General features: G+C 43.3%; 2 protein-coding genes across 3 annotated transcripts; one reads left to right on the top strand and one right to left on the bottom strand.

Moving 5' to 3' along the window:
• Positions 1-265: 265 nt before the first annotated feature.
• C1QTNF4 (C1q and TNF related 4) lies at positions 266-20,912 on the top strand. 2 transcript variants are annotated; one of them, XM_088166850.1, is made up of 2 exons: positions 266-366; positions 19,388-20,912. In XM_088166850.1, exon 2 carries the CDS (start codon positions 19,393-19,395, stop codon positions 20,494-20,496), a length of 1,104 nt encoding a protein of 367 aa, XP_088022976.1. In that variant the 5' UTR covers positions 266-366; positions 19,388-19,392; the 3' UTR covers positions 20,497-20,912. The 2 variants fall into 2 exon arrangements, with proteins under 2 accessions (XP_088022976.1, XP_088022977.1); XM_088166851.1 differs by lacking the exon at positions 266-366 and adding an exon at positions 17,877-17,940.
• Positions 20,913-22,650: 1,738 nt separating this feature from the next.
• Positions 22,651-26,639, bottom strand: FAM180B (family with sequence similarity 180 member B). The gene is made up of 3 exons (XM_014881951.2): positions 26,456-26,639; positions 24,519-24,586; positions 22,651-24,001 (listed from the first exon to the last, which is right to left on the bottom strand). Exons 1-3 carry the CDS (start codon positions 26,622-26,624, stop codon positions 23,558-23,560), a joined length of 681 nt encoding a protein of 226 aa, XP_014737437.2. The 5' UTR covers positions 26,625-26,639; the 3' UTR covers positions 22,651-23,557.
• Positions 26,640-27,933: the final 1,294 nt, after the last annotated feature.

Here is a 27,933-nt window from a genome sequence, read left to right on the forward strand (position 1 = left end):
CATCGCTCTGTCGGTCACGGCTGTCCGTGCGGTGCCCACACGCCTCCCCGGCCCTCAGCGCCCGCGGCCGCCGGCGCCTCCCGGAGGCCGCCCGGGCTGCGGCGGTGACAGGGGCTCCGAGCCCCTCGCCCCACCGCCCCCTCCCCTTCCCCGCTCTCGCCCGCCCCCGGGCCCTCCTCCCGTCACTGATTCGGCGCCGGAGCCCCGGGTGCCGGAGCCCCCCTCCCAGCCCCGGCCCCCGCCGCCGCCGCGGTGCCGAGCTGTCAGTGCGCAGGCAGCGCCGCGGCCCCGCTCCGCTCCGCGCTCCGCGCTCCGCACCGCGCTCCGAGCCCGCCGCCGCGGAGCCGCCGCCGCGGGGCGCAGCAGGTACCGTGCCGGGGGAGCCGCCGTGGGGCCGGGCTGCACCTGCGGGGCCGGGCATTGGCATGGGGTCCCCCGCTCGGACAGGGGCCATGGGAGCGGGGCCGCGGGCGGGCCTGGCCCCGGCGGCTCCTGAGGAGCGGCCGCCGGTGCGGAGCGGAGCGGAGGGACCGTCGGGAGGACGGGGCTGCGCTCGGGGCACCCTGCCGTGTCCCAGCCCGTGGCTCTCGGGGGCGGGCAGGGCGCGGGCGGCCGCACGGGCGGGCTGCGCTCCCTCCGTTACCACCGAGCTTCTGGACAATAGCGGGAAATGCCCGAGTTACCCTCCCTCACACCTATCGCTCCCAATATTGAATGGCTGTAGAGTTTATGTGCGGAAGGGTATGCAATTTTGGCAGCACTTGTCATGGAGACGAGGTAGGAAAACCTCCCAGGGACTCGCCATGGGGAAGAGCATCCTGGCAATTTCCTACAGGGACAGTTTCTCAGGTGGGAAATAGCATTAATGTTGAATGGATTTCTGGTTTCTCGGTGGAACAAAGTCCCGAGGGTATTTTCAAGAGTAGCATATGCAACTGATTCTGTAATGTACGGTTTTCTGTTAGATAATATGATTTAATCCTCTGTGTACTTGGCCATCCCACTGTCATCTCCTCAGCCCACTCTGCAGAAGCTCCCAGAGAAGTAGGTCAGTATCTCCAGATGATGTTTCTATTAGACACCGGTGAGTTTCTGCGCTGCCGGCTGACTAGAAGGCAGCATTGTGACCCTTCCATTTATGCACATTCTGAATGAGCCGAGCTTCAATTATTCATTCTGATGCTATTGCAACCTTCTGCAGTTTCTCTTCTCGAGGGACATGATGTGTAACAAGAGTTTGAAACACGCTGGTGAGGCTGCAATCCTATCTTGGCATATGGCAAGATATGGCTTGTCTAGCCATTTTTAAGGGTTAATTTGTAGCACTAGGAGGAGGTATGTCAAGGAAGAATGAGGATTCCCAATAGAGCAGCATTAACCTGTGCATTCCTTCTGTTTCCCTCTAAAAAGCTGTAATTCAAAGTACTGAATGGTTCGTGGACTAGGCTCTACAGATGAGTTTTGTATTTTCCGTCTGAAAGAAGCAATGCCCTCAGAGGGCATTTGGTTGCCATAATGGAGAACCTATGGCTTCAGTATAGAATTGGCTTAAATCCGATAATTTGTTAGTGTTACAGACATTTGCTGTTTTGTAGGTGAAGAGACAGATGCAGAAATAAAATACATTGGAACCAGAGATTTGGCGCCAAAACTAGGAACTCTATTTGTTGTTATTTATATTTTAGTTGTGTTGTTATTTATATTTTACTTGTGTAATCATCTATCCATTGTGCTGTGCTCTCCATTCATAAAGTGTGGACCATTCATATTTTCCAAATCCACAAGGCTGGGTGGGCCCACAATGGCAGCAGCTATACTTGTGAAAAAACAGGATAACTATCCTGTGACCTGTAGTCATGTAGAGTATGATAGCTTTTATAGTCTCCATTTTAATAAAAAGTGTATTTCAGGAGAGCAGCAAGGCTTCCTGTTCATCACCAGCTCTTGGAAGACTTACTATTGTATAAAATAGTAACCTAGATGAACACAGGCACACGGAGAAAAATGATATGTCAAAGGTTGTAAAGAGAGAAGATAGTTTGAACCTTCTGTGCAGATCACCCTGTAATACAAAGACCAAAAGAAAAAAAGGCCAGTGATAGCAGAAAGTGGACAGGCACTGAGGTCCTGAGTGATCACTGTCATTGTGCCAGAATTTCACCCATTCTTATGGTTAGTTATAGGCAGAAAGCACTGAAATGAACTGATACTGGTGGTGACAGTAGATTTCCAAGGAAGTGAGTACCTCTGAGAATATAATATTTTCAGCAGAGAAAAGTCTCCCTGCAAGAGATATTCATATTTAGGCAAAAGAATAGAGAAAAAAATAGGGTTTAAAATTGCTATAGTGTTACAGATGCTGATGTTATCAGCATCTGAGGTCAGATGTAACAATCAGTGGGTTTTACTCCTGAACTTTTGCATACAGTCACCTTTTTAAATCACCAAAGTATGAAGCATGCATTCTACTCCAAGGTGTGCAGTTAAGGAAAATGATATTTCACTGAATTACAGTTTACTGTCTAGTCTCTAGGGGATGAGGTTCTTTGTGCTGTCTTGGAAGACACTTTAAGTCTTGGCAATTTGATAGTTCGTCTTACAATATTTGAAATACTGGGTCTGATTTTCACACAGTAGAAATTAAAAGCCTCTTACTTCTCATTTGGCACTCAGAAATTTAGTATAGATCCTGTTGGCCAATCAGTCCAAGCAGAAGTAAAGTCAGGACTTTGTTGTTCCTTTCAGCTTTTCTGTTCCTTTTGTTTTGACCCTCTCAATAAGGAAATTTGTGTGATGTTCAAGTGAAATAAGCCAGTACTACACAGCTGCTGTGCTCTGGTGCTCTGTGAATACCAGGTCTACCCCTGAGTTCTTTCTTGTCCCTGTAAAGCTTCTCTCTAGTTGCATGCTTCCTCCAGACATGTTAGAGAACAAAGGAGGAATTCCTGCTGCATCTAATCAAAGGTCTGAGGTTTCCAGCAGAGGTAACACTGCCAGAATCAGATGATCACAAAGCAAGCAGTAAGTGACTACTCCAGGGGCTAATAATTGATTACTAGGGCCCCGTTGGAAAACAGGGAATATTTATAAAGCCCTATAAATCTCCCTGTTTACCCTCCAGCTGGTTCATTCACACCATGCATGTTTTCTGCTGTGCCAGGGCCTCAGCCACGGTGCCAGGAAAACTGTCCATATTGGGTTAAGGAATCTGGGGGCACTGTGGTAATGGCTACTGGAATTAGAGTCAGGGCTAGACGAGAGAGTTAAGCCTCTGTTGTCAGGAGAAATAGCAGATCATCTTTATTCCAGTGTACACAAAGGCTTACTGTCTGCAATGTGCCTGCTTGTGACCGTCATGGCTGGCGTTTAAGCTCCAAGGAAAAGATCCTGGAGTCATTGGTCAAGGACAGATGCAAAGGAATTGTTCAGTCCATTGAAATCAACCAGCTGTCTTGGTGCTGCCCTTGAAGTGTATGCTGTTCTTGGAACTACAGTGAATGTAATAAATTAGGGCATTTCTATCATATCCCTATGTCTATGAAGAGAAATGGTCACATCTTTCCCAATTATTTTGTCAGTATTCCAGCAGGTTCTAACAGAATTGGCTTCTGTTCAGTTTATGTATTAAAGGCTATTTGTAGAATAAGAGAGATTTCATCTGAGTTTTGGGCTTTTTTAATGTAAAAGTTGAGATTCTTGCCTATGGTTGCGCATTAATGCAAATATTTGTTTTGGTGAGGCATGGGGCATAGCAGGTGAAGGAGGCTGTAAACTGGGTAAAATGATTATCTGAACAGTCAGATCTTCTTTAAATAATATCAGAAGATTCAGAGCTCATAATCTATATGATTTTAGTGTGTGCCAGTCCTTCAGAGAGGCCACAAGCTGCTTAACACTGATACAGTAGCTGCATTGGGGTGTCCTGGATGTGCTTTTATCCAGTGTTTTCTTAGAAGACCTGGATGGTAATAAAAGGAGTGAGTATATCACATTTTCCAGGGACATAAAACTGTGAAATATGAAATATGCTGGAGGAAAATACTAGAATTCAAAATCTTTGAAATAAATTGGAAGACCTTCTAGGAAAAGAGCTGACTGAAATTCAGTAGGGATAAATACAAGGTACTACAATAAGGCAGAAATTACCGACCAGATAAGCACAAGCCAGAAGTAAATGACTAGGTTGCAACTCCACAGAAAAGAATCTGTTATGGCAGATCACAAGCTGAACATGAGTCAATGTCATGCTGTTGCAAATAAAGGCAAACATCTTGCTAGGATATGTAAAAGGCATGAAAGCCTGGAACACATGAAGCAAGCCTTTTGCTCTGAGGCCAAAGCCTCAGCTTGGGGGCTGTGCAAAGTTTTGGTTGTTGAGCTTTGAGACAGGTGCAATTCAATCAGAGGGAGTCCAGAGGAGGGCGGCAGAACTCATCACAGGTCAGAAAAATGTGACCTGCAAGATGATTTGAAATAACTGCAATTTTTAGACCAGAAATTTGACAGGGGAATATAACAGTCTTCAGATAAAAAATAGAGGAGGGAATGATCTTTTCTCTGGGCTCATGGTGGATGGAGCAGAAAGAAAGAAGCAGCAGAAGGGGTGATTATTTTAAACTACAAGAATAATTTTCTAGGATCTAGGATGATAAAAACAGTTGAATAATTGATACAGGGAGAACGGGTTAGACCATCATCTGTGAAGAATCAAATAAGGCTAGTGATCCTATAATGGGAAAGCACCTTGGACTGTTTAATGTCTTAAGTTCTCCTCTAGACCATTCTTCTGTCATTTTATGAAGGCAATCATTTCATGTGAATGAAATAAAAGAAGTCTGCTGGCCCTGTTCTGATGTTTGTCTGATATCCAGAGGTAGCACATCACCAAGACCACTGACCAGCTCTTTCTGAAAAGAGCCTGAAAGAACAGCTTGGAAGACAGAAGAGGTCTCTCTTTTTGGAAGAAAAGGGAAGGAATAGGACATTCTGATTTCCCAGGAGCAGGTGCTTGATTGAGCCTATGAATGCTGAAAACAGTGCTATGGAAGAAGAAAAATTAATCAAGATTAGCAATTTGTAAAATTATCGGAACTGAAAATACAAACTCTTCTAGTATTTTATTCCTTGAATGAAAGGCTGTAGTCCAAAAATGGTTTTTAGCGGTAAAATGAAATAAAACAGTGGAATTCAGAATAGGAATAAATTTAATTGTAGTCCTATGATTTATATTTTTAGGCATTTATCCAGGGAGAGAAAATCTAGGTCCTGTAGTATTCATGGTTTAACATATATTGTTTAATATAAATGGAACAGACAGTCCCCTGTGCATGATGAAAAATCCTGGATCCCTGTGAGGAGACAGGTACAAAGAAAAAAGAGAGCAATGATCAACACTTTCAGATGCTGAAGTGGCGGGCTGCACATCAGATCCTGAATTGAACACATTCTGAGTCCAACCAAATAATTTTTTAATCCTCTAAAGGGAGAGGGATTTTTCTGTCTCCTCCAGCTTTAGACCTTTTCACTCAGACAAAAAGAAAATCTCTTAGGAAGGTTAAAGACATACTGGGAGGAGTGGAAGTGTTTTTATACCAAGCAGGCAATAGGGAATTTTTTTCTGTGAAAACAGGTACTCTCTAGGACTGAAAGGCTGAAAAGCAACTGCTGGAAAGAATCTGTGTTGAATGAACAAGACAACGAGAAAATTAAGAGTTAGGCTGCACTTTTAAGTAGCCTGTTTTCATGGAGCTGTTGCTCAGTGAACATATTAGCATAATAATCTGTTGTAATTTAAACACTCTTACACTGGAATTATCCATAAATTGATGGAAATCCTCATTTTTTATTTACTCTGGGACACATGAGCACAAACCGTGACACTATATAAGCTGTGATGGATTTTCCCCCTTCCCCCATCTTCCATTACTGCTGGAGCACCTTGGGAAAAATAATTATATGCTTAGAAAGCCAGTCACTTGATGCCCCAGATATTTCAAAGTGAATTCACATCCCTTCCACCCAAGGACTGAGCAGTGCTTGATACCAGCTTTTACCACTTTGCCTGAGTTTATTTAATCATTCCTCTTCCCATCCTTGCTTTTACTGTCTTTACTTCTCAGGTAAGTGTATTAAACAGTCTTTATTTGAGAGACACCAAGGGTATCCAAAAGAAAGCTTACAGTGATCCAGTGCTCAAGGAAATTTAGCTTTGGAACAAGATGATTCTGGAAGGAGATAAAGCAAATATAGCTAATGTTAAAAAAATCCTATTTTTACTATTAGGAGGAGACAACAAGGTGAGGGGGTTATTCTCCAGGAAACTTGTGAGGAAATCTGAGACAAGCTGTGCAGAAAAATACTGAACATGCTGGAGGGAGTTCTGCAGATGGTAAATGTTTCTCCTGGTAGAAAATGTTGATAATTATCTTGAAAAGGAGAAGTGTTAGACAGAAGTAGCTACAAGGAAGGTAGGGGAATGAAAGAATTTGAATAGAGGAAGCACTGTCTTGAAGTATGAACTGAATATGAATGTTTAGGTTTAGGGTGCATGACTGGAATCTCTCAGTGTGGCTGTGAGGAAATTGTGTAGGCTGTTGCAAATGGCCCTTATTTCAGTGTGAGCTGCGTATTTAATGCAAAATAATGATATCCAAGCCTGCTTTAAGTGAAGCATCTGCATAGCAGGGTTCAGAGCAGCCATATCCTTGCTGTTCTTTATATTATGTCCAACTAGAGTCTAAAAGCCAGGTAAAACCTGCCAATGCATTGCTGCAGTTGTTATTTCAGTATTTTAACAATTTTTTTTCCCTATAAGCAAAATCAGAGGCATCGGCTTCAAGCTGTCAAAGGCAATTTTGCCTGGGAGGAAACTGGCTGGTCACAGAGATGAGCAGGAATGTGTGAGCACTTGACAGGCACTGAGCACTTCCTCACTGGGAATGAGGAGCTGGTGAGTGAACAGCAGTGCCCAGCAGCGCTTTTTGATGGCAATGCCAAAGCCTTTTACCAGCAGCTCCCCAGTGCAGATGGAGTTTTACAGAAACAGGCACACAAACATTTCTGCTGCCACTATGAGGGGACTGACTGGAAGGAATATAAAGATAGAAAGCAGATATTGGAAAAACCTTGTAAAGGTATGTGTGTATTGAGGGCTTTGTTCAGGAATGCTTCTCTCTGTCCCTCCATCCAGGGCTGTAGGTTCTGCCTTGTAGGCAGCAGCACCTCTGTGTCAGATTGTCACAGGAAAATCCAGGTTCAAAAACTTGTGAAGTGAAAACTTGACTTTTGCAGGGTGTTGGGGAGGAACTTCACAGCTCCCTGTTGAAAAAGATGACAAGCTGATTAAATCGATGGACCAAAATATACTCAATGTTTTAAAAGTGGGAGCAGAAACTGTGGTTTTCCTGAAGATATCAAATACCAATTCACAGCCTTGGGTTGTCTCATTTGCAACAGCCTTCTGAGAAATAACTGCTAGTGAAATGGCTAAAAAATTGAAATAGCTCAGGTTCCAGCTGTCTGTAGATCTTCCTCAGAGAGGTCTGGTCACAAAGAACTTGGCAGGTAAGGCCACTGAAAATGGTGAGCTACACATTGCTGGTTGTGAAGTGTTACTATTAATAAGCATGACAATTACTAACCCTGCTGATTTACCTTGCTGTTTTTAATTGTGTATCTCTAGATATAAAAGAAAGTGCTAGTGGGCCAAGTATTGGATAAACCTGATTCATTGATACAATTATTCAATACATATAGTGACCTTCAATATCAATTGCTTTTAATGTTCATCAAGAACTTCTCTTCCATTCCAGGGGAAGTCTCTATCGAGGTATCTCAACTGTCTGGTGACAAAAATGAGGGTAGTCCCAGGCAGTGATTGTTCTTTTGATGATAGTTTCTTGATCTGTCTACCAATTCACTGGGTACAAAAGCAACAGGATTATTATGGATAATAGGAAGAAATTCTTTCCTGTGAGGGTGATGAAGTACTGAGCAGATTGCCCAGAGAGGTTGTCAATGTCCATCCCTGGCCGTGTTCAAGGCCAGGCTGGATGGGGCTCTGAGTAACCTGATCTAATGGAAGGTGTCCCTGTCCATGGCAGAGGGTTGGAACTAGGTGATCTTTAAGATCTCTTCCAACCCAAATCATTCTATGATTCTATGATCCATTTGGACGGTTGGAGAACAGCTCCAGAAAAAAGGCTTATTAGCATATGTGGACTTAGACTGACACCCCTTTTTCCCCACACAGTTTTCATTCTGGAATAACAGTGATCTCTGCTGAGTGCATGATGTTTGTTTCTCTGGCTCTAGGTCTGTGTCCTGAGCCAGCAGGACGAGGGGCAGAAATGAAAGTGCCAGAGCAGAGATGAAAGATACATGGATCTTAATGCCTTTTATCACCTTCTTCTCTAAACTAGAGCTCAGTGAATTTCCAAATTGAGATGTTGCCGCATGTTGACAGCAGCACTGCAGTGCAATTCAGTGTTCTCTGAGTTTCTTTACAGTAATGAAACAGCAGGACATGAAAAGAAATGAATGTGGGTTTTTGGCTGAATGTGATGGCAGATGTTAAAAGACAGCATGTTTTCCTGATTTACCTGTCAAGACACGCTAAAAAACTCGCAAGGAAAGCAGCATTCCTGTAGGAAAATGCTCCAGTACATGGAGAGTTTTTTCAGATAGATTTGCTAAGCCTATTGTCAGAAAACAGTAGTCAGTAGCATATCACATTTTCTCAAAGTATACTGTAGTGTAGCCTTTGATGGATAAAATGACCAAAGCAATGTTTCTGTTGATAAAACATAGCATTAGAAGTTAATTTATCAAGAAAAGTAAAACTAATCTCATCCTTTCTGAAAGTTTTCTGTAGACTGCGGGTAGTCAGGATGGAGACCAGATTTACCCAACTTGTGAAAATTTTTGGATTGCTAAATCAGCTCATAGCAGACAGTGAGTTCAGACATAATGATGAAACAAAAATGTTTTTTGTTGTCATGGCATGTAATCCCAGCTGGCACTCAGATATCCATTAGTTCCCATAGGGGACCACTGCTGGACTCCACGGGTTTATCCTAACTTGAGATTTGATGATTAACTAGCAAGAGCCAGCATATTCCCTCTGGCTTTTATTCAGGTGGGTGATGTGGCAGGTCTTAGAGAAATGACTGGAGGGCAGCATTCCAGTGGGTGGGGGAAGGGTTTGAAAACAACTTCTGCAGGTGTGGAGTTCCAGGAAAAAAATGATGATTATTTGCCCTCTGAAGTGAGAAAGAGGGAGAAGGTGTGAATATGCAGCCACAAAAGGAGAAATCTAAAACTTGTTCTTTCTTTGATTAGGACCTTACATTGCAGTTAAATTAAAATCATGTATTGGCTGATACAAAGTGTGGGAGCACAAATTCACAGAAGGAAAATTGAGAACATGAAACCATTACAGAGAGGACAATGAACAAGCCTTGAGAGCATACCACAGGTTCCAGTATATCTTGTAAAAATCATCACAATTTCCAGGACAACGGTCTTCAACAGGAAAGTGTAACACAGAAGTTGCAATTCCTGTTAGGTATGGACAGCCAAACTTGCTTTCCTATTTGCTAAATCTTTGTGGGGCTCAGGTTCCACAGGTTCCTATTAGTTTCTGGACAAATAAATCTACTATTAACAGTTGTTTTCATTCTTAGTGAGGAAATGAGAGAAGAACATGAAAGAATCACTGCAAGATTTTGCCCAACTGATGGTGCCATAGTGGAGGGACTGGGAATGTGAATGAAGGTGGAAGGGAACAGGGAGGAAAGTCTGTACAGCCTGTGTTTAACTGGAATATTTACTCTCATCTTGATGACCTTTACTTTAATATCTCTAAGTAATTGTCACAACTAAGGATTTAAAGAACATTGACGAATATGGCATCAACTCTGAGAATAGCCCAGGAACCTCCTCTTTTGGTGAGCGTGATTGGAAGATGAAAATATTCATTCAGCTGCACTGAAGCAAACTGTTGCTTAGGTCCATAGAGGAAAGTGTGGTTCAAAAGAAAGTCAAATATCTGCCTATACTGTAGGTATATTTACCTACTGATGGTCTCTGAACTGTTGCTGGACTTTCATTTATTAGCAGAGGGAGTGGAGATTTTCCTGAGAGCTAAACTTTACTTCACTAGAAGGAAGTTGTGTATAAAAACTGCTAGAAAAAGCTATGATGTGTAACAATAAAGCAGAAAGAATAAAGGGGTTAGAATTCAAGTTGATTCCAGAGCACTGATTCCAGTGTCATTCTGCCTACCTAGTGTTTCCACTTTGTCACTCACAGCTCAGTTTACCTAACTGAGTTTAAAGCAGAGATTTTTTTTTTTTTAAATGTCCCTAAGGATTTGAACTCTCCTACCACTTTAGGAAAACCTTAATAAGCTTGTGATCAGTGGGGCTGTCCAAACAGTTTTTCTTTATGTATGAACCCTTTAAAGTCCCCATGCTTCATACATTATTGGGAAAAATTATTTATCTATTTCCTCTACAAACTCTTACTAAAAGAGAAAAGTTACAGCAGTAGTCTGGGATGCTGAACCCATCTGCATTTTCCTTAGGTTCCCAGCTTTTGTCCAACCTAAAAAAGTCTTTTGTAAACACTTCTAAATTTTCTTCTCATTGCCTCTTAAGAGTCTCTCATTTGTATAGGTATTGCCTTCCTCTTCACCTCCTCTAGCACTGCTAGTGGTAGTAACCGGGTCTTGTTCATTCCAATTTTGTCAGATGATGAAATAAAACCATTTTATTTCATAGAATCATGTAGTGGTTTGGGTTGAAGAGACCTTAGAGATCATTTAGTTTCAACCCACCCTGTCACAGGCACATTCCCTAGACCAGGTAGCTCCAAGCCCCATCCAACCTGGCCTTGAACACTTCCAGGGATGAGGCATCCACAGCTGTCTGGGCAACGTGTTCCAGTGCTTCATCACCTTCACAGGAAGGACGTTTTTCTAAATATCTAATCTAAACCTGTCCTCCTTCAGTTCAAAGCCATTCCCCCTTGTCCTGTCACTACATGGCCTTGAGACAAGTCCATCTTCTGCTTTCTTGTAACCCTTTAAGTACTGGAAGGCTACGATAAGGTCACTCTGAGGCCTCCTCTAAATTGAGCAAATCCAAGCCTCTCAGCCAGTCTTCATAGAAGAGGTGCTCTAGCCCTCTGGTTATCCTTGTAGCCCTCCTCGGGACTCACACAAACATCTTTAATATCCACATCCATGATATTAGGTTTAAGTATCTTAAGCCAGGTGAGAGGTTTAAAATAAAAACCCTATAAACAAGTCTTGTTCATTTTTAAAGAAGAATTTTGCATAGGAATAGCCTGAATTGTACTGCTTGTACTCAGCATTCTTTCTCATAAAGTGTCTGTCACCCCAGTAGGTCTGTTGCTGGTACAGTCTTTCTGGCAGTGTCCTTTTACTTCATATGGTTTTACCTTCACAAGCAAAAAAAAACCCCAAGACTTTTGTGGGAAAGTCCTCCTGCTACAGGGCTTCCAGCCCAGCCACCTGGAGCAAGGAAATTGCCCTCTACTCCATGCTCTGAGTTCTCTGAGTCCTCTCTCTCTAGAATTTGATTGCAGTGTGCAGTCTGCCTTTGGGGCCGTCCTCTCTCACTGTCTTGACTGAGATTTTTGTGGTATTTGCTGCCAGAGAATCAGATACTTTCTTTTGCCTATCAAAATACCTCCTGGTATTCCAGGCCAGACTCTTTGTTCATCCTTTATGCCAGTGTGATCTGCCTTCTGGTGCAGCAATAGGATTCCTGCTTGGAGAGATGAAATGCTCCAATAAAGCCTTATTCCACAGTCTCAGCATCTCTTGTGCACACCAGGAAAAAGAAATGCACACATAAACCAGGTTAAAAAAGGAAATTATGTTTGGGGGGGTGAGAAAAGAGATGGTTTAACTTTGGCATTACTGTAACTGTAATTGGATCCATGTGAAAATTTCAACTGTTGAAATGGTCTCAGTGTTTTATGTCTAAAGGTAGCAGTGTTAAATAAACACTGCACAGCAACAGACTTCTGGTTTTCTCAAGATGTGGTTTCCAGTCTCCTCTGGCCTCTGCTTACACAGAAGCTGTTTGTCACTGAACTCCTTCCCATCAATGGCTAGTTTTTTTCACTGTTTATTGCTGGTGTGCTTTCAGTAATTGCTTATCAACAGTTGGTTTAACTGCATGTGCAAAACAACTTTACAGTATTCAACACATTTTATGAACTACCGTTTAAACTCAAATTTTCTAGCAATGTTTTCTGTTCTTCTACTTCTGGCCAGTGATAGAGTACGTTTCCTTGCTTTGAAGTTTTAGTCCTCTTTTCTTAAGCAGTGTGTACATGGTGAAGAGTTAGATTTGTGTAACGTGTTCATTTAGAAAAGGATGTAAAAAATTATTATGTCTTAAAGCATTTGTTTGCTAGAATAACTCCTTGCTCCCACCTAGGATTTATTCAGCCATCTTCTCTACTAAAACACCATTTTGTCTAAATTAATATATTTTAAAATACAATGGTAGCCAAAAAGGCAGATGCAGTGTGTCACCCTGGAACTTCAAATGTGTATGACAAATTTTCTTAAATGATGTTAAAGAAGAAAAATCTTAATGTCAGGATTATCATGTTTTTATTGTGGTCAGTGAATTTACATCATTTCATATAACATCATTTTAGCTTAAACAGAGTTGTTAAGGCTTCGGTTGAAATAGCAAGTTTAATTATATTCTGGAATGCAGGGTAACAGTACTGGCTTTTGCCAAAAAAAGTCTCTCCATTTCTTTTTCCTGAGTATGGCTGGAGTTGAGACACTTGAAAATAATTTTTGCCTCTTCACAGATCTTTAATACACAGAAGCTGGTTTATTATGTTAAAGGACTCTCCCTTGACTCAGGGAAACATTCAATTCAAAATTAAGCATTTTCTGTATTAATGCCATACATGTCTGTCATTCAAGGCATGATACATAGTTTCCTAAAGGCATCCTGAATGCTTCAGACAATGTTTTACCTCCCAGGATTGTGCCAGAGTTTAAAAAAAACCCCCACATTCATCAAAAGCAGAGAAAGGCCAGAGCCATAAGTGAATCACTGATTTTGTTACTCATGTAGTCTTATACAGATTTTGCTTTTGAGGATGTGCTACAGTTAATTTCTCTTTGATGTTGGAAGAACTGATGCATTTGCATCATTATCTGATGCTCTTAATCTGTATTGGATGAGTGGAACAGACAGTATGTGGTATCTTGGGAAAAGAAATCTTGCTAACTATAGTCCAAGAAGGATGTTCATTACACAGGCTTTCACTGATTCAAATAATTGAAACACTTGCAGCTGTCCTTAAATATTAGGGTGAGAGCTGGGGAGATTGGGCTTTGCTCTTGCAGCTTACAGGATTTAAAAAACCTTTTAGTAACAGCTGATCCAGCTGTACTGCTTCAATTTTGTTTCATACCTCGTTTTTCAGTGATATTCCTGGCAAAACTCCCACAGAAATTAAAGGACTCTTGCATAAGGTAGGACTAGGGAATCTAGATAATTAATGTTTTGGAATAAAAGGAAAACCCTTGTGGGTTTCACAAGTAGGTCTGTCCTGCAAGTGTAGAAATGGGGTGACCTTTCTATTGTTGAATGTCCTTTTGTAAATCCATATGTCTCAATAGAAGAGTAAAACTAATTGTCTTTTCACTGGTGGATTGATTCTGTTCCAGGACAGAAAAATCACCTCCAGCAAACTCAAAGCTATTAAAATTTCCTGGGTCATGCAAATGGTGAATTCTGACTTTCTTTTCAAGAAAGTTTTGCAGCTCTTGCTCTACTATGTGAGTCGTACCACTTTAGCCCCTTCTTTTCAGGTCACTAATTTAATGCCAGTGCCTTTGAGAATTGTTTAGCTGCATCATGTGTTTTGTGCCTCCTATTCCAAAATTAGTTTCTTGATTTGTTCTCTGTGGGCTGCTGTCCCTGCTGGTACAGCCTAAAGTAAAAGCAGTGGCTTACCTAGTTTATCCCTTGGGTCTGCTTAGCTTCATTCCATGCTTCTGTGGTGTTGGGACAATAAGGAATTGCAGAGCAGGGGACAAAGGGCCCTGATTCGTGTGTAAATGTAATTAGAATAACCCAGCTGCCACATGCTGAAGACCCACTTTCCATCTCTAGCCTGGCTCTTTCACCTCACTCTTCAGTTTTCAGACCTCAATCATAGCATGAACTCAGGGCTGATGCCACAGTGTCCATGGCCAGCTTCACATCCCCCATGCTAAATCTGCCCTACCAGGAGAAAACTATGCCAGTAAAAGAGACTTAGGCACCAGCAACAATTTTTGGGGGAGGACGTCTTGGCAGCTTTGTCTTTCACAATTACTATGACAATACTCAAGTCCAAAAGCTGTCACGAGTTGCCTCAGTTTATGGCACCCCTGTAGCTGGATGTGTCTTCCTAATGATTGGCAAATTATTCTTAGACTGGTTTAGTGTGAGAGGCAGTTATTAGATACTTTCTAAATTATTTTTAAAAGAACCTAAATAGTGCTGAAAGTGGTAAGTGGGAGCTGTCAAGGAAACAACTTGCTAATGGAAGTGCAGCATAATTAACTGCCTTATTTAAATGACTTGCTTTTGGAAAGAGCTGATAAATAAGAGACAGCAGCAGCAGAGGGTCTTTGCAACTATACTGAGGGATCCAACGTTTAATAAGTGACCTTATAACAGAGAAATTAGCTTTCAAACAGAAACAAGGATAGTGGTTGTTTGAAGGATCATAAGGTCAGATTCACTACACCCTTTATTAAGCTTTGTCTCTTTTGTCTTTCTGTGCTTTTTGGCCAGCAGTGATGTGCTTTCAGTATCCCCTCTGACCCCTGGATATGCTGAACAAGGTCTGGATCACAGGCAGCATTTCAGAGAAGCAGTCTTGTTGCTAAAAATGCAAATGCCAAATCCTTTCCTATCATTTGTTGTCTCAAGAGCATGCAGACATGTCACAGTCTTCCTGGGTCTCCATGCAGCCACACCATGGTGATCACTGGAATAACAATGAATGAGTATGAATCAGGAACATCTAATAGCCCTTATAAGTTTGCCTTTAGGGCCTGGTTTTCTAAGCTGTAAGCTGGAATGAGCCTGCCATGCTAGATGTAGCACTCTGCAAAAATAATTCTGCTGAACCAGAAGCTGAGCTCACAAGTGTGACAGTTCAGAATTTAGTTCTTGGTGGGATATTAGGGTCTATTAGTATTATTTAAATGGCAGCAGTAGCCAAATGCTGTACAGACATGGGAGGAGAGGCAGTCATTGCCCTGAGGAACACATAAACTACAAAGTAAGGAAAATAAAGACAGCGTGGAAGCAGATGCGTGACACTTAGCTATGGATTAAGTTTCATTGAAAATGCTTCAATTTGCTGGATGGAAAATAATCTGTCTGTTAGACCTGCTGTTAGCTGGTTAATTCCATGTAAGTGCCATGGCTAGGGTTATTAGGGAGTGAATTTTAACAGTGAGAAGACAGGAGCTATGGTATTCAGTTACACAGTCAGGAATCATGACTTAGGAAGTCTCTAGTCCAAATTCCTGCTTAAAGCAAGGCCAACACTGAGTGCAGACCAGGTTGCTCACAGCTTAATCCAGTCTTGTTTGTAGACTTACAAGGATGGAGATCTCACGATCTCTTTGGGCAAACTGTTACATTCTTAGTTGTCTCATCATGGACTTATTTTGCATATATCTAGTCAGAGTCTTCCCCTTTGGATTTTATGACCATTGCCTGTTACTCTTCCACCATGCTCATCAATGCAGTACCTTGCACTGTCAGGAACCATTAAAGGCACTGGAAGGTTGTTACTAGATCCCCCCAAAGTTTTCTCTTTTCCATGTTAAACAAGCCCAGTTCAATCAGCCTCTCCTCATCAGGCAGGTGCTTCAGACCTCAGCCATCCTGGCTGCCCTCTTCTGGAGTCACTCAAGTGCCAGCTAAAGAGGAATAATCACAGTCTGGTTCCTGGCTGTGTTCTGTTCTGCACCCCAGAGTGCTGTAAGCCTTCAGTACCTGCAGGGCACAGCACTATCTCAGGTACAAATTACTGTTCTCCTGGACCACTAGATCCTTTTCAGACAGACTCCCAACCAGTCAGTGACCAGACTGTACCAACACACAGGTTAGTCCATCTAGGTACAGTATTTTGCATTTATCATCACTGAATTTCTTTTCAGTCCATTCCACCAGTCTGTCTGGGTCCCTCTGAATAGCACCTGTGCCTCCAAGTATATTGGTCAACCATCTGTTTTGGTCATCTGCAGTCTTGATCAGTGGCCATTCTTTCTGCTTCTCAGGACATTGATAAATAATATTGAAGAGGACATCTGAAATTCAACATTAAACACTAGTTCTCAAGCCTGATAATCCAGTCATTTTTTCATTTTTCTAGTAGTCCAATTATCTAACAATACAACATGGATAGAGAATTGCTCTGGGATACTGAAACAAAAGCCTTGCTAAAATGTAGGTGACATCTACTGATCTCTTCCCACAAGAAGGCAATCAGTTTGATTAGTCTATGCTCAATTAAATAACATGTGCTAAATTACATGTCCTTTGTCTAGAAATATATTCTAAGAACATTCCATGATTTTCCCAGGGACCAAAGTGAGGGGGCTAACTGATCAACCACCCTGTAGTTTCACAGGTAGTGTCACTTGTCCTTTCTGAAGATGGATGCCACATTTGCCTTTCTCTAGTCACCAGGGACCTCCTCTGATCTCCATCACCTTTCAAAGACGATAGAGTGGCCTCAAAATTACATCAGTCAGCTCTCTCAGCAACCTTCAGTACAGCCCATGAGCGACTGGGGGAGGAGGCTGGGTCAGGAAAAACATTCAGGGACATGGAGGAAAATACTGAGATATTCCTGGCAGAATGGGAGCTTCAGACAAAGATGATTAGAGAAGCCCTCCCTTCACAAACAGAAGCCACAAGGTACAGAAGATACTCCCTTACTTTCTAAATTCTCTCTGAGACAAGAGCCGAGATACAGCTAGATACAATCTTAGCCCCAGACTCAGTCAGTGGTTTATATCTAAAGAGTTACACAGGTGTATTTGAGCTTTTATACAACTTTGTCCTGCAGAATTAAGGACAGCAAACCAGATGTATTTATATAAATAAAATTATTTATTTAAATTTATTGCAATAATGACTGGGGGGGGAAAAGCTTAATCAGAATTATTTACCACACAGTATGGATCGCTATTACTACTGATTTAGTGCACTGTTTTTGAAGAAATTCTATTAAACCAATTACGTTCAAGGTAGCAGAATAATTGTTAAGCAGAGATTAATGTTACTTTACCCACGCCAACAACTGGGAAAATCTCTTTTGTTCAGCCTCAAGGAATAACCTTGAGAAGGGTCCCCATTGAAGGGAAGGTATAGAAAGGTACCTTAGCAAGATATGCTAGAAATCTTTGCTGTGCAAAAGTGACACTGGCCTTTTATAGTATAAAGTGATTGACTTTAATATGCATTCAAAATGCACATTTTTTTAGATTATATGTTCTCAGGCTTACTCAGCAAAATATGCTTTCTGCTGAAAAATGTGTTGGCAGCTTTTTAGTTTCTTCTCTTCAACACTTCTGACCCTCACTTCCAAATCAGGACCTGCAAATCCTTGCTGCTCCCAGCCTCAGTCAGGGAGCCTCAGTCTTGCATGTCCTTGTGGTGGGGGTGAGAATTTGTTCAAGCTGGTCTCAGCATTCTTCAGCACTAAGAACAGCAGTGTTATCCTTGCTCAGTGTTATCACTGATCAGCAGCCTGTCCTTGCTCCAGTGAACAGCAAACTCTCCTTGCTCAGCCCCTCACTGGCAAACTTATAAGCCTGCTTAGGCTGAGAGCCTTCCTTCAGATGCCTGTGAAAGAAGTGAGGTAAGGTAAAATTGGGGCATGGATGGATATTTATTTTAGTCTTTGCTAGTGTGCCATTTTCATTTAATTGAGAATCTAATTTATTCTTGGGTTCTTATGTATTAAAGCTGCACCTTAGATTTCAGTTTTATTCTCAAGTGTGAAAGAGCAAGGATCAATCTGAATTCCTGCTGGTGAGTGATTCTAGGTACTACATCTTGCCAAAGCAGGATCCCATTGCCACCTCAAAGTCTATGTGCATTCTGTCTGCTTTACTTCTATTACTAGGCCATCTCAGATGATTCAGATATTTACCCTTTTATCCTTTTTAATGCAGGATTTGTCTTTAATTCCACACACCCCCCACCCCCCAGTGAGTTGCATGTTTTCTTCTGTTCTGCTGGTCTGTGAATTCATTGTTTGCAGGCTGGCAAGGCACCAGTTTTGGGGTGACAGATGGAGCAGACTGCAAACCAGGCAGTTGCCTCCTAGCCTGGATGATATTTTAATAAGCACAGAGAGGTGACAGAAAGTGAAGCTTCTCACTGGAATGACTGGCAGTTTTGTTTCCAGCCTGAAAGCACTAATAGATAATTTTTGGCCTCCATCCAAAAAAAAAAAAAATTCACGGAAAATAGAAGCAGAAAATCCTATTAACTCATAACTTTTTTAGGGGTCAAAGAAGTTTTTATGTCTGGTCTGTTACCCATTTAGGGAGTTGTTTCCCCATTTTTGGTATTTCAGTTCTCGCTCAGGAACTGCACACTTTAGGAGACTTTCCTTTTAATTACCATTTTGTTTTCCTTCTTTCTTTTTATTATTTCAGTAATTTTCTCCACTGTCTTCCTTCCCTAAACATTCTTTCTTCTTCATATTTCTTTATGCTTTTCGCAGATTCATGTTGGAACAATGGGATCTAACAACTTACTTGGCTTCCAGCTTCCACATCCTGTGAAAGAGCTACTGCACTGCAAGGCAATGGCATCTGCATGGGAATCTCTAGAGCATATGTCCTCTTCTCCCTGCCCTTCAGCTGTGTCTCACTTGTATAATACAGGGTTTGTGTAGGGCTTTGTTTCATCCTTGGTCTAACAAATAAAAAAAGGCACAACAAAAGGGAGCTCTGGCAAATCCCCAGCAGGCTCTGAGATCCCACTGCAGTGTGAGCATCATGATGTTTTGCAGACAAGCTGTAGGATAGTCAGGCTTTCAAAGGAGAAGATTCTTTTTCTTTCCAGGAGTACAGGTTTTAAAAGGTCCGGCTATCACTAGGAAAATACAAAAGTGGTGCTGGGATCTGAACTACAGTGTGATCCCATACACTGCTCAGAGAACACACTGGAAATTTCTCAATATTTGGACATAGATCTTCATGTTTATTTAGCAATATTCAGGTCTGAATTTCAACTGGTGTGTGAGCTGTAAATTAATGCTATTCCTGCTGAAATATGCTTCTTTTTTCTTCCAGATACAATGATGACACTGAACGTTCCAATCATCTTTGGCCTCCTTTGCTGCATGATTTTTCTTCCTGCAGATGGCTTCCCAGCAGACAGCAGTACTGAATTTCGCTCTGCTTTCTCTGTGGCCAGAACCAGCAGCATGGAAGGGAGCTCTGAGATGGTGATTACCTTTGACAAAGTGTATGTGAATATCGGCAATGATTTTGACCCCAAAACTGGATTGTTCCGCTGCCGGATCCCAGGAGCCTACTACTTCTCCTTCACTGTTGGGAAGTACCCAAAGAAAAACTTGTCTGTCATGCTGATGAGGAACAAGAATGAGGTGCAGGTAATTGTGTATGATGAACATCACCGCAAGGAACGGAAGGTGGCCAGCCAGAGTGCCATGCTGCAGCTTGACTACGGGGACACAGTTTGGCTGCGTTTACATGGAGATCCCAAGTACGCTCTCTACAGCAATGTGGGCCCCTATACAACTTTCAATGGCTACCTGATTTATCCAGACACTTCTGCCTTCTTCCAGAATGCTCTTAGCTCTCAGGAGCTCGGGCCACACCCTCACCCAGTTCAGCAACTTCCCAGAGAGCAGAATGAAGCTTCACAGCGACACGTGTTGTCTGACCAGCCACACAGGGTACAAGACCCTCGCTCTGCATTCTCTGTTGCCCGCACACAAAGTCTCCTGGGGACAGATGAGAAGCAAACCCAGCACGAGCCAATCACGTTCGATACAGAGTTCGTGAATATTGGAAAAGATTTCAATTCCTCCACTGGCATCTTCACATGTCGTATACCTGGTGCATACTATTTCTCCTTCACCATTGGCAAAATGCCCTTTAAGACTATGTCAGTGAAACTGATGAAGAACCACAATGAGGTGCAGGCCATGATCTATGATGACAACCACTCCAAGAGGAGGGAGATGCAGAGCCAGAGCATCATGCTGCCTCTGCAATACGGGGACACTGTTTGGCTCTACAGCCACCAGCACGATGGCTATGGTGCCTACAGCAACCACGGCAAGTACATCACCTTCACAGGCTTCCTCATCTATTCAGAGGCTCAGCCAAAGTGGCTTCCAGGTGCCAGCTCACCTCAAGGCTCAAACAATTAAATGCAGATGTGAAAGGAGCATAAGAAGAGCCAAGGTGCCACGAACTTGGGTATAGCTTCTCTGAATCTCATCCTCTACTTTGAGCATGCTGTCATGTGTCCAGTGCTTTCCTTACGCTGCACGCTTGTGCCCTGTCTGCAGGGCCACTGCTGTGTGTGCCATTCATCCGTAGAGAGCCCTTCCAGGTTGTAGCTGTGTGTCCCGTGTTGGTGTTTGATTTAACATAAAGCATGAGGTAGTTTGGGGGCAGGGGTGGGGCAGTGTAGTGAGATGCTGAGGATCAAAGAACTACTGCAGTCATGTTACTGCAGATCTCCAGCATCCAGAGAGCAAAGGGCGTGGTGACTTTCCTTGTTTATCCGGGGAGGGAATAAATGTAATGAAAATGAATGTAATAAAAATACAAAAGATGTGAATGTTCTCAGTTTGGAATTTATGCTACTTTGTGAGACTTGTGTGCTTGTCACTGGCTGAGGTACCAGCTCAAGTGAGAGAGAAGCATGGTAATTGTGTGAGCTGAGGATGTGTTACTGAGCCAGTCCGTCTGTGTACACTTTTTAATCATTTGTGTGTGTGAACGGTTGGTATCTCTTAAGATTTTATTGCAAGTTTCACAGTGGTTTGTGCTTTTCTTTATCTGATGTAGATGAAGTCAAGATGCTGTGATTGAGAATCTCAGCTTCCATTTAATATAAAGAATACATTTAGAAACAAACAAAAGAACAGGCTTCTTGTAGTGAAAGATAAGAGCTCAAATCTGTGAATGGACCATTCTCTGAAAGCCCAGAAGCAAGGTAAGTAAGAAGAACAAGAAATGTATTTTTACATCTCTGAGGATCCGGATCAGGAGCAGGCTCATAACACTGCGTGTGAGTGGTACCACGGCACACAGTGGCACTGCTGACTGCAGGGGTGTTTCCTTCTCCAGAAATGAGCCCCTTGAACACAAGGGTGCTGCTAACCCCCCGTGTGCTGCACTGATAGCCTCCTGCCGGCGGGGTCAGAGGAGCCACCAGATGATGTTTTCAGCATCCATGTTCCAGCGGTTTTGTACATGCCGAGTTGCACCGAGAGTCTGTCCTGCGGAGGGGCTGCCGTGGCTGCAGAGGACGCTGCTGTGTTCCTACAGTCCAGCGAACAGGCGGACGGGCTCCCGGCAGGATCCTGTGCTGGGAGCACAGGAGGCTTCATCGTAGCACCACTGGTGCTGTTTCAGTTGAGCTAAACCCTGGTTTGTATCCCAAAAATACATAAACTGCAAAGGGGCATCATGTTAAACATGTACAAAGCTCCATGGCATCACTTCAGTGTACTTTGTGATCCGTTCAACAGGCAGCGAGGCTCTAAAACTGCTCCTAACAAAATCCTGAGTTTAAAGCGGTATGTTGGCATCTGAGTCACAAGCCAACCCACTCAGCCTTTCTCCATATATTTATATGGCTCAGGCTGTACATTCTCCAGCAAGACAGGATTTTCATGCATTTGTGCCGTCTCAGCTCAGCTTTTTGATGATACTCTGCTCAAACTGGACTTGAATGCAGCCACTCACTGCCTCTGTCACTCCATACATGTCCCAGACATTAAAGATTGGGAGCATATTTGGCAAAAGGGTGAGGGGTAAAGATGGGAAGTATGTTAAAAAAACAGCATAAGAATAATAGAACATTAGGCGAGACAAGAAGTTTTACTTCAAATAAAATTCTGATTTTAATTCCTATATCCTTTGAGGTGAAAAAGAAAGAAACAAACAAAAAGGACCCCAAAACACAAACCAAAATGAAACAAACATACAAAACAAAAATTCAGCAACAAACAACCTGCTTTAAATCTGTCTCACGTCATAGCCCTAAACTGACCTCTAAAACCATTGTCTGTGGCATCCTCCTCCCAGGCTTCTTGTTCCTTCCTTACCATTTCTCCTCTCCATCTGTTGGGCTGCAATGGCTTGGAATAAGATTAACTAGGTCAGGAGCTAGCAGTTCCCACTTTGAAGGTCACACTTGCCTCTTTTGTTGAACATGGAAAAATTATATTGATGAAAGGGAATTATGGATCCCATCGTCTAAGCACATGCAATGAATATTCAAAATTGATGTACCTATAGTGGCAGCAGGAAATCTGGTAGAAACAACAAGAACCATAATCAAAACCCTCCTGAGGAGATAATTACATTTATTTAATTCCACACTGCAGTGTTTATGACAGACAACTGTTAATTATGTCTTTTTATAAAATAATTATATTTCTGATTTTGAGGATAGAGACTATGTATTTATTATGTTTGGCTTGTAAAATGCCAAGGCTGTAAGGAAAAAAAAGCCTTTATAGAAGAGAGGCAAAATTTGCTGAAGAAATAACTAGGTCAGGATCCTTCAGAATTTAAATGAGTTTCAGGAAGTATATTCCAAAATGATAACGGAAACAAAGCTCTGTATATGTGTAAATATGATATGCAAATACTAGAAAGCTTCATGGAATACATACATTTTCAGGTTGCTTTTTAAAGAAAAATTAATACATGGGATGGGAAATTGCTGTTGACACATAAAATATGATGCTGCATAAGGAGAAACATGACATTAAATATGTGACCTATATCATGAAACACAACAAAACCTGCTTAGCTGCTACTGGAGAGGAGAAAAGATCTTGTATTTGTCTGAAACCACAGGGAGAATATAAGGAGAGTGAACTGAATTATCTGAAATGAAGTCAGCTGTGACACCAGCATAATATCCTGGGAAAATACTTCCAAGCCATCTCTCCTAAGCATCAGTGATCAAGATAGATAAGACATCTAAATAGCACTGCCCCCTTCAGCACAGCCTTCTTAGCAAAAGCATTAGAAAAGGGAGAAATGCACTTTACAGTTTTGTCTTTTTTTTCATTTAAAAATAAAAGCTTGTGCATAAATCCTGAGAGGCTTGCCAGCACAGTGCAGAAAGCAGGACAAAAAGGTGTGGCATATTTACAAGAAGTCCTGCACACTGCGGAAAGCACTGAAAATAACCAAGGAAGCAGCTGAAGCCAGGTGTGCCCTTTCCTATGGTGGGACGCCTCATTAGGTGTCTCTCTTGGTCCTGGCCAGGTTAGAGCGATAGAAATGCTTCAGGGATGCTAAATGTGAAGGCTTCTCCTTCCAAGGCCAGGAAGCCTGGAGGAGAGTGGTATTTGCAGGGCAGAGCCCCTTGCACAGGTCACGAAAGATTTCATCGACCAGCTGAGAGAAAAAGCCAATCCAGGGGGTTTTATCCAGGCCCTGCACGGAGCGAACCTGATAGGCGCTGTAAACGCTGGTGAAAAGGAGACGGTCGAACTCTGCCGGAGACAAGGGAGTGTCGGTCAGCGAATAGTATCTCAGATGCTGCTCAATCTCTGCCGGTGTTTTGGGAACTTCCTCCTCTAAAATCTGCAGGATCCGCCGTGCCGGGCGTAGGGAGGCCAGCTCTTCATCCCGCAGCCGGATCGTCCCGTTGGCCTGAATATCCAGCCTTCCCCAGAGCACCTGGAAGAGAGGAGCAGCGCTGTCACGGCCAGCCCAGCCCCGCTCCATGGCTCACTTTGCGCTGCAGAGCAAAGCCCTCCGCAGCGCTGCCCAGCCCCGGGCGGGCCCGGAGGCGGCCGCTCCCTCACGGCCGGCCCGTGTCCCCGCTCCATGCCCTTCTCCGCCAGCCCCGCAACCCGATTCCCCGTGGGACCCCTGCAGCTCTTCCTCCCGCCCTGCTGGCCCCTCCGTCCCTCCTGCAGCATCTCCCCGGTGCGGGGCAGTCGCCAATCCCGGCGGGGCAGTCGCCAATCCCGGCAGGATGGTCCCTTGTCCCACCGCCGACACCCGCGAGGTGCCGCGGCGCGGCGGGCCGCAGCCCGCAGTGGGAGCAGCACAAATGCCGTGAGGCATCCCCCGGGCTCCTGAAATCCGTCAGGGATGAGAACAAACAGAACGGGTGGGTTTTTACGTGCGGGCAGGTGGGATCAAGGGCACTAAGAGTGCCTCGGCCCAGGGCCCCCAGTGCTCAGGAGACCTCTAACATGATGCCAGCGTCCTCTGGGCCGCGCCGGGCTGTGCTGGTGCCGCTGTGAGGATGTTCATCTGCAAGACATCAGACAGAGCTTGCTAGCACAAGACCTTCCCGCTCACTGCTTTTGCCATTTGATTGTCAATAACGTCTTCAACATTCCTGAGCTGCCACTCAGCTTGCCAAATACGACAGATGCTGACCACGGGATTTTGATAAGCAAAACAAGCTTTTTAAGAGAAGCAGCAGTGGTTGAGGCGAGGTTTTGGATATCACGGCCCTTAGTCCTGCCAACAGAGCTAGAGCTCTGTTTTACAGCAGCAAAGGCACTGCTTCGACAGGCAGCAAGGAAGACTCTTGTGCTGAGAATGGATGGGGTTTGAATGGATGGGGTTTGGTTGCTTGGCAGTTGTTGCTGGAGAAAGTAATGCTGTCCTTTGAAAGGAGGGTGCTGGCAGGCTCCTCAAGCTGCTGCTAGAAACATAAACTCACGCTTATCCTGGTTTTCTACTTCTTCCCTAAGCTTCTGCTGCTGGAGGAGTGTGAGGATAAAAGAAGCCTTGTCAGATCCATTATGGCTCGTTTGACGTCCAGCTAATTATGTGCTAGGACACATGACATCGTGTAATCTGGGAAAAATGGATATGAGGCCAGAGGAATGGCAGTTTTTGAATATCAAAGTCACATTAATCCTAAGAACTGTTCAGTTTTCATTCCATAATACTTACAGGGCTTTAACTGTCTGCATTTATTTTATTTCTTTTTTCGTGCGTGTGAAAAAGGAGACACAAGCAGTCTTGGTCCAGGACTGTGAGAGAGAGGCTGCATCCCCTCCCTCCTCTGTGTTATCAGTGTCCTAAGGTAGCCAAGACCCTCTTCTACTTCTTACAGACTCATCATTCAGGTTCAGAAACATGAAACAAAAAAAGCTCATGTGAAATAGTAAACTCTCTGATACATTTATGGGATATTTTTTAATTTTTAAATGGATTAAGGCTTTTTAATATTAAAACAAAAGAGTGAGGATTTACATTGAATACTCTAAAGTCCGCAGCTATATATAAAAAGTAGAAAAATTATTTAGTACTATGCATGTGTGATGACTGCCACCAAAATACACTTCGAAATCTCCATTTTTGATCAGACCTTTTCAGAGAGATGTACGAGCTGCCTGGAGAAATGCACTGCCAGCCTGCAGGCTGCAGAGGTTTGTTTCTCTGCACAGCTGCAGGCAGCTGTGATCCAAGCCAGCTGTGGCTTTGGAATGTAAGCAGACATGTAGCTTCTCTTTCCTATTTCACCACAGATGTACCAGCAAGTCTTTTAGCTCAGGTGAAAGCATTATATCATCTGAAAATTTCTTTGCTGGTCTTGTCTCTAGTAACCGATCCTCTAGGTTCACAGATGCCTCTCCTGAGAGATGTCTAACTGGCTGCAAAGCCAGTGTATTTGTTGAATAGGTGCCAAACTGCAGTTATTAGTAACTGCTTCATAAATATACACAGTGGTAGGTTTTTGAGTAGAGAAAAAATTAACAAAGCATAACAAATAATGTATTGAGATAATAACATAAATAGCCTCTAGGGAAGGGAAAATCCTTACTTATTTTATCAGTCAACAGGGTTGGGTGTGGTTTTGTTTCCCAAAAAGCATGTAGAAAATCTACAAATAATATTGTAGGACACTATTTTTTCAGTAGAAACAAACAAACAAAAAAATCCTCCCCTTGCCACCAAACACAGCAGCAGGTCTTCAACCTGCAATTAGGTACCAGTGCCCCCACCAGCAAAGCCCCCCAGCTGGACTCCAGCTCTCTCCTGTGCCAGTGCAGCTGCCTGAGCCCTCGGGCCACGTTGGAAGGAGAGGCAAAGCATCGCATAAATGGCATTGCACCGAGGTTTGCCAAGCCGAGGAGCCGTGTGCCTAACAGATGTTCCCCTTACCTGTCAGCCTCTGGGATGCAGCAAACACACACAGGAGCAGCCAGGAGCTGAGCTGTGCCTGGGCCATGGCAGCAGTGCCACCCGCTCCGTGCCCGAAGCCACAGCACTGCGCTGGGGCGTCTTCCCGTGCTGCTTCGGATCGCGGCAGCCTCCCTTGGAATGGATCCATCTTTCTGTGTTTCTGGTCACAGCCCTGGGAAGGGCTTGCAGTTCAACTTGCTGACCCCGAAGGATATTTTCCATCATATTTTGGAAACTTGGAAAACTTTGTTGTGATGTTTTTGGCAGAATTGTTTAAGCTTCCTTTTCAAAGACTGACTTTCCGCTGCAATGATGATAGGAAGTTGTTAGTTGCAAGAAATTCCACTACATATGTTTGCCTCTCAAGAAGGGAGGACCCCCTAGTCTCTTTCATCTCTGCACAGTGCCTCTGCAACATTTTCAGTTTTCATTTTTCCTGGGTTCAAAAACCTGAAAACAATCTTGGAATGTCAGAAAGAGATAAAGCTAGCAGACTGCAGATTCATAGAAGGGCAGTAGCAGCCAAAACATACAAGCAGGCAGAAGAAATGTCAGTGGTTCAGTTCTGTATCAGACTCCCTGGAGGGAGTACTCAGTACAGTCACCTAAAAAACGCCAAGTATCAAAGTGGCTCAGGCTTTAGCACCTCATCTTCCTCTCCTGTGAGTGGACTTCTGGGTTACAATGAGCACAGTCTGCCTTAGATGTTCTAAATTACATCGACAAAACATCATTTGCAGCAGGTATTTGTTCTCTACACATCTTTACACATTTGTTAGTGCCAAGTCCCCAGACAAACTGTTCTGTAATTCTACTCTGTATGGCACAGTATGTGATGCCAGGGTAATACAAATGTGCAGTAATATGTACAAATAAGGACTAATACCATCTCCCTCAGAGTAAAGAGAGGAAGAAGTCTGCCTAGAAAAGAGAGAAGGTAAAGCTGAAATGCGTCCCTTGCTCAGCAAGGTAAGGGACTTCAGTCAGGACATACTGTCACCAGATAGTGTACTAAGGGCTAGGATGATGTCCTGGTTGGTAAGTTGTCTGTGTGCAAAGGACCAAATCTTCTGGAACTTTCAGAATATGTACCTGGCAATACCTGGACTCACACCAGCCAGGAGAATCAGCACATAATGCAAGAGTCACAGAGGGGCCCACAATATCCAGAGCCACTCTTCCCTTCAGTTTGGATTCAAAGCAAGACCTGTGTTTCTGTCATAGCCTTAGGTATCTTCAAGTCACGCTGCGCTGCTTTTGTTTTTCATTATTTTCTAATGTTTACTTTTCAGTTGCATCCCTTTCTTCTTTTATTAAACTGAATCACAAGCTACCCAAGAGGCAGACAGTTATGGCCCATCTGTGCAGTGAGATTGATGTGCCTTCTGCTTTGTGCCAGAGTCCCTTTTATGTCACAGTGTACACATGATTTTATCTAGCAGCCACTATGGAAAAAA

This window comes from Sturnus vulgaris, chromosome 6 (genome assembly GCF_052056855.1).
Source record: "Sturnus vulgaris isolate bStuVul1 chromosome 6, bStuVul1.hap1, whole genome shotgun sequence".
NCBI classification, from domain to species: Eukaryota; Metazoa; Chordata; class Aves; order Passeriformes; family Sturnidae; genus Sturnus; species Sturnus vulgaris.

Coding starts and splice junctions, on each gene's coding strand:
- C1QTNF4 (XM_088166850.1), top strand. CDS start 19,393: ATGATGACACTGAACGTTCCAATCATCTTTGGCCTCCTTTGCTGCATG.
- FAM180B (XM_014881951.2), bottom strand. CDS start 26,624: ATGGATCCATTCCAAGGGAGGCTGCCGCGATCCGAAGCAGCACGGGAA. Junction 24,587..26,455: donor TGCATCCCAGAGGCTGACAG/GTAAGGGGAACA, acceptor GATGTCTTGCAG/ATGAACATCCTCACAGCGGC. Junction 24,002..24,518: donor ACGCTGGCATCATGTTAGAG/GTCTCCTGAGCA, acceptor CCTCTCTTCCAG/GTGCTCTGGGGAAGGCTGGA.